At 28.6% G+C, this 11,389-nt stretch overlaps 1 protein-coding gene across 1 annotated transcript in view; it reads left to right on the forward strand.

The window, feature by feature from the left end:
* Positions 1-3,333: 3,333 nt before the first annotated feature.
* LOC111677400 (general transcriptional corepressor trfA) overlaps positions 3,334-11,389 on the forward strand; it is a 55,470-nt gene continuing 47,414 nt past the window's right edge. Inside the window, exon 1 of the mRNA XM_046955714.1 lies at positions 3,334-3,412. Within this exon, the coding sequence (XP_046811670.1) occupies positions 3,334-3,412 (79 nt within the window). The remainder of the gene's footprint in view (positions 3,413-11,389) is intronic.

The following is an 11,389-nucleotide window of genomic DNA, read 5'->3' on the forward strand; positions in this document are numbered from 1 at the left end:
ATCTATCTATCTATCTATCTATCTATCTATCTATCTATCTATCTATCTATCTATCTATCTATCTATCTATCTATCTATCTATCTATCTATCTATTATCTCCTTCTACCTTCATCCCATTGTGCTATTACACTTTATTAAACTGCACTTTCTTAACATCTTTTCAATTATTTTGCTCTTCCTCGTCATTTTCTTCGTCATCTTACAAAATTTTGTTGATTTCTTAAGAATAGAAATAAAAGCAGTCGAATGCTTAAAATGCAAAATAGTATAATAAAAACTAAGAATGGAAAAGCATAAGAAAGAAAAGAAGAAATTTGCTGGTAGTAATTAAAAAAATTTTAATGAGCATTTTATGCCTTTTTCTGTTTCGTTTCTTTCCACATAATTGCTATAAAACAGCAAACTTATTGCTTTAACTGCCATCATGTGAAGCGGCTTTTTTTATTGTATTTTATTGAAAAAAACATAAAGTTTAGTTTTTAGCTGAGAAAAAGTTGTGAGGTAAAGTTTAATTTTAAAATTTATTCTAACATAATTTCTAAATGTTTTAATAACAGTGGTGGTAACATCTGAATAATTTGTAATTTACATGTGAGATTATTGATACATAGTATGTATTTGTAGTTTTCCTGCTTAAATATTTAATTAAATATAACAAATCCAAATACAAACAATTATGACAAATTCTTAAGGTTTTGCAAACAACACGGAAATTAAACATGTATTTTAGTTATTAAAATTTAACACCTGTATGTGTGCGCACACAGTAACAAATAATCATTTACAAAACCCAACCACGTGCATACACATACATACATGTATATTTACAAACACAAGACAAGTTTAATTGTCATTTGTAGGAAAAAGGTGTTAAAGCATAAACCAAAATGAACTTTAACCGTCAAAAGCAGCAAAGGTAACGCTTGTAGTTGAACACATAAGTTGCGAGATGTTTGTGTGTATGTGTGTTTAATTTATATATGATAAAATTAAACACCCCTTAAATGTGTTAACACATAGACACAAACTATTAAATATTTGCATATAAATGAACAAATATTAAATATTTGTTTCATTTCATTTTAACCAAAAACCACTACATAAACAAATGAAATTATCAGAATATTAAGTAAAGGATTTAAAGAAGATTTAATTAGAAATTATTCATTTTGAATTTTAAATTAAATTTAAGTAAAATTACATTTTATTAACAATTATTTAACAATATTTTAAATTTTTTTTTTATTTCATTTCTAGTCTAATATTGAGTCTTTTATTCCATTTTAAAGTATTTTTCTTGGTTTTTTGTGATATTTTTTCTTCTTTTTTTCTTGTCCTGAAAACAAAATATATTTAAGCTTAACTAAATGTTTATTTGAGCAAATAGTTTTTAGTTTAAAACTTTTTGTAGATTTTTTGTTTGTTTTTGCTTTTGTTTTAAATTTTCTTGTTTTCCAGTGTGTTTACTATAAATTTTATAAAACTTAAAAGATTTCAGTCTTACAAAGAATCACATGCTTGTAAATCAAGAATTAGTTAATATCCTTGTTGGCCTTCATGCTTACCACTGCACTGGGAAGTTTTGTTAAGAAAGCATTTCTTAACTAAAATATTTGGTTTGGTGTTGTGTAAGTTTATTTTTCGAAGTTTCAATTAAAATTCATCTTGGCATAGAACGCATGGAGGAGTAGACTATGGGAAGAAATTTTTAGCTTTTAGGCTACATGAACTGCAGTCTTCTTACTATATTGATTACAGCCATTATCCGGGAATCAATCGGTATATGTAACTTGCCGAATATATTCACCTTTGTTTGATAACTATAGTCGACTATAGTCTGAAATCTATGTTGATTATAGTCTTAAACTATAGCCTTTCGAATTTTTTTTTTTGAAGTCAAAGTGATTTTATCAAAGTACTTATTTTGAAAATTTTCGTTTTCATTTACGATCAAATGCATACTTTTTTTGAGTTTAATAAAAAAAAATGAATTAGTAACAAAATGTACTTGATTTGAGCACGGTTCTTACTTGATCTTATGAAAGTACTAATTTTGACAATTTTTGTGTCAATTTGCACTCAAATGCATAATATTTTTGAAATTAATCTAAAAAAATGAATTAGTAACAAAATGTACTTAATTCGAGCACAGTTCGTACTTGATTTTAGAATTTTGCATATTTCAAAAAAAATTATTTCAAAATATAGGTAAATTACTAATATATGCACACACACATTAGCATAAAAAACCTTTTTAAATAAAGTGATAGATGGCCTCCGGATGGTTAGTGTTCTAGTCTGATAGACCGCAGGTCACCTTCCATTTCCACCTCAGACACTGATTAAGAATACCATAACAGACCCGATAGAGGCCTTTCAAAATAACTAATAGAGACTTTTAAAATAACTAACTAAATTTTGTGACATAATTTGTGAAAAATTCAATTTACCATTTATTACAAAAATATTATTTTCCAAATAAGAATTGGGAATGCATTTTTGAATTAAGTAGAAAATTTTATTGAAAAGGATGGCTATAGTCTGCATTCTATACTGACTGTAATCTATAGACTATATCTAGCCTTAAGACTTTAGTCTATAGACATTATTCCTTCAACACCATTTAGTCTAGCCCGCTCTATATTCTAGTCTTCTCTAATTTTCTCCCCATATAAACTCCTCTAAGTAATTTTAAATTTTGATACCTACAACAGCTTACAGTTCGTTTTTAGCAATGCTACTGCTATCAAAAATATTGCAAATTCATTATTATTTACAGCCAACTATTCCTTTCACCTACTATTTTCCCTATTTTTCCTTCACCTCCTCTTCCCCTAACAAACCCATTTTCCAAACAAATTAAAGAGAAAGATAAAAACATATTATTTATATTGCTATAACAATAGTCATATTAAGCTATAATTTGTCTTTACTTTTTTTTTTTGGTTTTTTGTCTTGCAACAATCATTGTAATATGAATTTCTTAACATTCATAGTGAATCATATACCCCATATTTAAAAATGTCATATATTTGACTGACTGACTTATCATGTTTGAGGGATTAAAAAGGAAAAGCAACCAACAACAAGATGAATTTTTCTTTTCCTGTTCAATATAAGAAGAATAATAAAAAAAGAGAAGTATAAAACGTTAACACACAGCAGCAGTCATATTAATGCTAACAGTACTTAGTCGAGAAAACAACAACAATAAAAAAAGGAAAACCTGCTTGAAAATGTGTGCAAAGTATGTTGTGCCACCATCCTGGTTTTAATACATATACATATAGAAAAAAAAGAAGACTTGAAATTATCACAATATTATGCGCATCATGCTTGTCATCATTGTCATTGTCATGCTGACTTGCATGCAACAATGTCATCATCAACGTCAACATCATCACACCATTCGTAATAACAAACAAAAGAAATAGACAACAGTGTAATCATAATATAGTAGTAAAAAACAGAAGCCAAAAAAAAAAAATAGTACAGTAGTGTTTTATTTTGTTGCTGCTATGAGTTTTAACATTATTATCCATAAAATTTTAAAATATCTTAAGCAGCTGAGTTTTTTTCCTTAAACTCTCTAATTTTTTTTTTTAAATTAATACAATTTAAATAAAATTTTCGTAAATACATACAAATTTAGAAAGTGTTTAATGTTTTAGTGGTTTGTGTCTGTACTAATTAAATTAAAATTTTTTAAAGTTTTTATCAAAAATTATTTTTGTTTAATATTTAATCCTGAAGATGAAGTTCAAATAAAACTAAAAATAATATTCTCTTTTTTTTGTGACCAACAAGAGTTTTAGTTTTTATAAACTTTTTAATTTCTTTGGCCAACCCTTGCACGTTTCTCAGTTAGTTTTGGGAAACAAATAACAAAGTTTTTTCTTTCTAACTTGCAATTGTTTTTTTTTTAGTCAAAAATATACTATAAACAAAAATTTTGTACTTTTAGTTAAAAAACTAAATATTTCAACTTTCTGAGCTCCTTATACTCAAAAGACTATATTTTAAACAAACTATGGTAAATTAAAAGGACTATTATAACCATAATATGATCATATAGACTATAGTAGAAATAGTCAACAGACCATAGTCAAAATAATTTATTGACTATAGTCTAAATTGACTATAGCAGAAACAGTATTTATGCTACATTTAGACTGTAGTTCATAAACTGTAGCAAAAAATCCTAAGTCAAAATTGTCTACTATACTAAATAGTCAATATTCTATAGTCAAAAGTGTATATAGACTATAGTCCATAGGGTCTATAGACAATAGTCAAAATAGCCTATAGGCAATAGTCAAAATAGTTCATAGTTAACAGATCAATGACTTCTATAAACTCGAGTCAAATGAATATCGAGAGTTTTACGTGAGTACCTGGCATGATGCTCTACCCCACGGTGGTCTTTTTCATCCCCTGGATAGACTTGACAATGGTCTACCATCACCCCTTTATCCTTCAATGAAGAAATCAGGTGACAATTTTCGTACATTGGATTTGACCGGTCCATGTGCAAGCACTTTGCTGAAGTACTCGAGCTATCTAATCTCTGGCCATTGGATGGCCTCTGTTGATTCGACAACAGCACCTAGAGACGTAAACGGTGGACCGAAGTACGAATCCATCAAATGAGCCGAGGACATTGTTCTTACTCACAGGGATACACTGTGGTAATTCTGATGTGAACAGAGTATACTCTGAACGTATCTGGACAAAGAAGGAAAATTCAATGGTATCATTTGTATATGATACCTTACATCCATCATCATACAACCCAGCTCATTTCTCATTCATACGACACATTCATAAGATAAAAAACATACCACACATTCATTATAGGTAGACGGGTGCGGTGAAGCCCGCCGTACCTAACATTCATCCCGTACTATATATACAATTAATACCAACTCATTTCCCATGCTTAGTTCCACAGTCACTCCTCTGTGGGGTATCTACTATTTGTTGCCGAAACAAATAGTAGATACAGCACCGAACTTATCCTAAAATATTGACTTTACCTTCCATCAGTATTTTAACCGCCACTTATTCTTCCCGCGAATTAGGGTTTAAACCACAGCCATTACGTGGATCCCGAAGGAACCTCAACCAACTGACCACCTAGGACCTAGTCCTGCAGGCAACTGGCCATCAGTAGTATCCTCTATACAAGGAATAAGCCAGGCAGTATACTGTAACCAATTGTTTAGTCCTGGCCACACTAGAGGTATTGACCATCTCTTTATAAACCGGCATTGCAATAACATCAAGGAGGAGGCTTTACCAAGATAATATGCCCCCGGGGGGCCCTAGTCAAGACACTAAACAAGTATTTTATGCTCGTTTAAAGCTTAACCATACTTATCGCAATTGTTTTAAGCACAAATAACATAATTTTTTTTTTTTGAGTGTATTAACTACTAGTCGGTATAGCCTGTAGACTATAGTTAGTAGTAGTCCTTTTTCTATATTATCTGACATTTTCAAAGAACTCTTTTGGAGACAGCAAATCTAAACAAAATCGCAATATAAAGAAAATGTTTTATTCTACCATTTTTTACCAGTTTCATATTTCTTGGTATCAATTTAAGAAAAAAATGTTCTTAAACTGAATCTTCCTTAAGAAACTCCAACAATAACCACATTCAAAAGACCTTAATGATAATATTGTTGAATTTCTTTGTAAAAAATCATTTTTTTTCAATATCTACGCCCGTATATATGTATATTATTATTCCTTCTTAATTTTCTTCTAAAATGTAAATCTATCTGCATTTATAATCTTTCTTATAGCAAATTTCACTTTCTATACAATGCTGCTTAATAGGTACTTATACATATCCATTCTATATATTATATATTGCTGCAGCAAAAGGAAATAAAGAAATTCAAGTGAAAAAGATAAAAACAAATAAAATACTTCATCATGTTGGCCAAACAAAACAGGCAAAAATAAATTACTCTCAACAAACACATACACACACACACATATATAAAAACACATCCTATACAAAAAAATGCATATAAACACTGAACAATATTTTTTATTGCTTTTACTGGACGTTTTATGGTAAATAAAACAACAAGAACAACAACAAACACAAAAAAAAGCATTTGAATTGTATAAAAATTTGTAAGCAACACAAATGGGTTTGTTGTTTTGCTTTAAATAATATATATGTATATGCGTGTGTTTATATCTGTTGGTGTATTTTTATGCTTGAGTGTGTTTGAGCATCCGTTTCCGTTACATGTGCCGCTCTCTAAACATCAAACTGGCAAAACCTGCAAAATGCAACATTGTAGCAGCAGCAGCATGCTGAAATTTACACACGATACACACACACACTGAGCCATACTTATGTACATCCTTAATAGTCCAGCATTGCAACATTTTGTTGCTGCCGTTTTTGTGAAGTTTTATTTTGTTGTTGCCTCTTATTTTTTGTATCCCTTGTGTTACTCTTCAACGATTTTACAAGTGCCAAGACATTAATTTTGTTTGTGTGTGTTTATGAGTTTCCGTGTGTTTGTGAAAATATACTGTGTGTGTGTTTTACTTTTCATTATTAACTTTTCAACGGGCTAACGAAAAAGTTCTTTTGAGTAATTTTTTTTAAAAATATGAAACCAGAAGCCTTTCTATAGAAAACTGTCTTAACAAGAAACTTTTCTATAGAAAACTGTCTTAACAAGAAACTTTTCTATAGAAAACTGTCTTAACAAGAAACTTTTCTATAGAAAACTGTCTTAACAAGAAACTTTTCTATAGAAAACTGTCTTAACAAGAAACTTTTCTATAGAAAACTGTGTTAACAAGAAACTTTTCTATAGAAAACTGTCTTAACAAGAAACTTTTCCATAGAAAACTGTCTTAACAAGAAACTATTCTATAGAAAACTGTCTTAACAAGAAACTTTTCTATAGAAAACTGTCTTAACAAGAAACGTTTCTATAGAAAACTGTCTTAACAAGAAACTTTTCAATAGAAAACTGTCTTTGCAAGAAACTTCTGTAAAGAAAACTTTTATGCAGAAACTGTCTTAGAAATAAATTTTTCTTAATTTTTTATAAATAATAAATTTTGTCAACAAAACTTTGCGTACTTCTCCCCTAGTGACTCTAAACTATTTTCCACCGTTTTAATTGTTTTACATGTCACAATTAAAGTTTTATGGTTTAATTTTATAGACACGCTTTAATTAAGGTGGCTCTACAAAAATAACACAATTTCTTTAAACCTTCTAGTAAAGATGAAAAATTAACTATTATTTTACTATTAAATCTATTTAGAAGTTCTTCTTATTTGTTGCTATTTTGTTAAAATCATTTTTTTTTAATATTTTGATTATTTACTTTAAATGGGAGCCATCCCTATAACTATGCTTTAAAATTGTATTTTATATGTATTTTACCTTTTTTACACTTGTTGTTGATCTCATTTTTTTTGTTCTGCTGCTTTATATCAAAAAAAGTGGTGCATATAGTAAATGAAGGAAAAAAGCTAAAAAAAAAAAACGTAGAAAATATTTTTGAAATTCACATTCAAACATGAGTTTACCTCAGAAAATTCCTTTACGCCTGCATGAGTTGACATTTGGCACACAACTACTATTAGTTGATGGTTTTTGCTATGAAACACGTACATATCTACATAGATAAACAATCTTACATACCTTTGTTTGTAAGTATATACGACATGTACACATACTTTTACATAAATATAACTGTAACACCATCAACATGGATCCTTTAAGTTTCCGGTTTTTTTTTTTCATTTTTGTGTATTTTCATACGAGAACAGCTGTGAAAACAATTTCTATATTATTTGAGAAAAGAAACTTTAGAGCAGCACCTCGTTACTATGCTATAAAGCTATAAAGATGTTATTCTCGCTGTTGCTATAGTGTAATATATACGATATGATCTTACATATATAGAATCGCAATTTTTTTTGCTTAAACTTTGAAACAGTTGCCATAACCACCAAGACCTAGCTTTGCTAATGTGTATGTAGGTAACCTAATTGTAGAACCAACATTAAACTCACGCCCACAATACAATCATATACAGCCATACATCCATAAGGGAAAATATTCATATACATACATATGTATGTATAAGATTGTGTACAGGAAATGAAGAAATTTTCTCTATACTTATATTTATCTATATGTAAATGAAAAATCTGTCTTGATGTAATTTCATTTTGGTGACACTAAAACCCTGTTACATCGGAAAAGAAACTACCAATACAAGGAACCAGCTAAAATGAGTTTGATACTAGTAAATGTATGAAAAAAAGACTATTTAAATACAACACACCTCCACGCATACATACATATCTAAAAATGTAATATAACACCGTAAAACATTAAAACATTTACTCGTTGTCTGTCTGTCTTTCGGTTGTGTTCAAAGTTTAAATTTTGTTAGCTGAGGTATGTTTTTGCCTTAAACTCCGTGTTCTCATACTCATACCATCCTTCATAAACTTCCTTTTTATTTGCTTGCTTATTTTGCCATGTATGTTTTTTACTCTATGTATATATATGTGTGTATGTATGTTTTTATGCATGTGTTAGTACAAATCAGTAGCAAGAGCAGTGTACCACCAAACTTTAATTGCTTTATTATGTTGTGTGTTGTATGCGCTGCAGGATATTTTGTTATCAGTTGTTCCTTGCTGCTTACAACTCACACACATACACACACAACTACAAACATATATGAAAAAGTTAATTTTCTCGTTTACTAAATGATACCAGCTAAATTTTAATACTAACTTTACAATAAACATTTCTATAGAAATTTAATTTAACAAGTAACTTTACTATAGAAAATTAACTTGATAAGAACATTTTCTATAAAAAAACTGTCTTAAAAAGAAACTTGTCTATAGAAAACTGCCTTAAATGGAAACTTTTCTATAAAAAACAAACTTAATAAAAAAAACCTTTCTACAGAAAACTGTCCATATCTTAAGAACATACTTTTTATAAAAAACTGTCAGAAAAAGAAACTTGTCTATAGAAAACTGTCAGGAGGAAACTTTTCTATAGAAAACTGAATTAACAGGAAACTTTTCTATAGAAAACTGTCTTAGTAAGAAACGTTTCTATAGAAAACTGTCTAAGGAATACACTTTCTTCAGGAGCACTTAGCAATAAATTTTCTATAGAAAACTGTCCTCCAACAAACTACTTCTACAAAAGAAAAAGAAACTTGCCTATAGAAAACTGCTTTCACAGAAACTTTTCTGTAAAAAACTGCCTCAGGAGGAAACTTTTCTATAGAAAACAGTCTTAAGAAGAAACTTATTTAAAAAAAAAATAATCTTTTTTATAGAAAACTGTATTAACCAGAAACCTTTCCAGAGAACAGTGTCTTAACAGGAAACTTATCTAAAGAAAACTGTCTTGCCAAGAAAATTTCTATAGAAAGCTGTCGTAAAAAGAGAACTGTCCTAACAACAAATTTTTCTATAAAAAACTGTCTGACTAGTGCCTTTTCTATGGAAAACTAACTTAATAAGAAACTTTTCTATAGAAAAAACTTAACTAGAGGCTTTTCAATAGAAAACTTTCTGAAATAATAACTTGTCTTTAGAAGAAGGTTTTCTATAGAAAACTAACTTAACAAGAAACTTTTCTATAGAAAACTAACTTTATAAGACACTTCTCTGTAGAAAACTAACTTAACATAAAACTTTTCTATAGAAATCTTTCTTAAAATGAAATTTTTCTAAAGGAAACTAATTTAAAAAGAATTTTTTCTATAGAACACTCTTCAAAAAAGAAAGATTTATGGAATTTTTGGAAAATTTTAAAATTATAATTCAATATGCTTCAGGTTGTTCACATTATTCTCGTATGCGTTCCACTTAGTCATATTTGTCTATTCCACACATACTAACATAAATTTTAACACACACACACACGCACACACTGACAATACACAGGAGTACTTTTTTGTTGACTTTGGCGGTTATTAATTGTGTGAACATCTACACATGTGTTGTACTTAAAATTTTTATGAACTAAAAACAACGAAGAACAAGGTTTTAAGGGAACAATTTAGTCATATAGGACTTGAGGAGTGTAAGAGGTATAAGGATTCAGTAGAAAACAAGCAAAGTAAATGTTTAAACAGCAAGTGTTTGTGTTGTTGAGAAGTAAAGTTTGAGTTTATGATTACGTGTAAATAGTTGTTAATTTGTTATTATATTATTTTGTTTTTTTATGCTTTTGCCAAGAAATTAAATATAAAATTAAAAAACATAAACCCTTTTCTTTTCAGAAAGGGGGAAGAGTTTAACTTTAATTATTTATCAACAACATTTTATTAATTCTTTAATATTTGCTTTCTCTTTGTAGTCTTGTAGAAATTAATATTAAGTTTAAAATGAATTCAAGCATAAGCCCGTCAGTTTTTGTATCTTTAGGGAAAGCTATATATTACTTATATAAAATCACTGACTTTTCTACCATTTCCTTTTTATTTATATCTGGCTGGCTTTCAGTTTTCAAATAAATATAAAAATAAAAATGTATTTATTACATTTTTGTTTGTTTTACAGTTTTTTTCTTTTTTTGATTTTGTTTCTGAAATAAAAAGATTTTACAAACAATTGCCCTTAAGCTTTACATTGGGTAGACTAGAGAATAACAAAAGCAACCAACTTACACTTGAGGGCATACAGAAAATTGGCCACACACTAAATTGCACTTTGGGTCACCGGCATGGAACTCGTATACAGCTACATACATACACACAAACACACATAAACAAATAAACAACACACAACGGCAACAAATTGTGGAAAAATCTTTAATGAAAAAAATATAAAAAAAAATGAAAATAGTACTCTAGACTTTAAACACAGCCACCAACACCTAAAAACAAAATAAGTTGAACGAAAAAAATCATTTCAAGGAAATACAAAAAAAAAACAAATTGTAAAAGAGAACCAACCATAAGGACCTATAGATACATATTAATAAGAAAGCAGTTTCAAAATTTATTTAAAACAATTTCAAAAAAGTTCTTTTCTAAGAAAAAATTTTCGATTTTATTTTATTTCTTGTAAAGACAGTTTTCCATAGAAAAGTTTCTTGTTAAGACAGTTTTCTATAGAAAAGTTTCTTGTTAAGACAGTTTTTTGATAGAAAAGTTTCTTCTTAAGACAGTTTTCCATAGAAAAGTTTCTTGTTAAGACAGTTTTCTATAGAAAAGTTTCTTGTTAAGACAGTTTTCTTAGAAAAATTTCTTGTTAAGACAGTTTTCTATAGAAAAGTTTCTTGTTAAGACAGTTTTCTATAGAAAAGTTTCTTGTTAAGACAGTTTTCTATAGAAAAGTTTCTTGTTAAGACA

The sequence above is a fragment of the Lucilia cuprina genome, chromosome 6, assembly GCF_022045245.1.
Source record: "Lucilia cuprina isolate Lc7/37 chromosome 6, ASM2204524v1, whole genome shotgun sequence".
Classification (NCBI taxonomy): domain Eukaryota; kingdom Metazoa; phylum Arthropoda; class Insecta; order Diptera; family Calliphoridae; genus Lucilia; species Lucilia cuprina.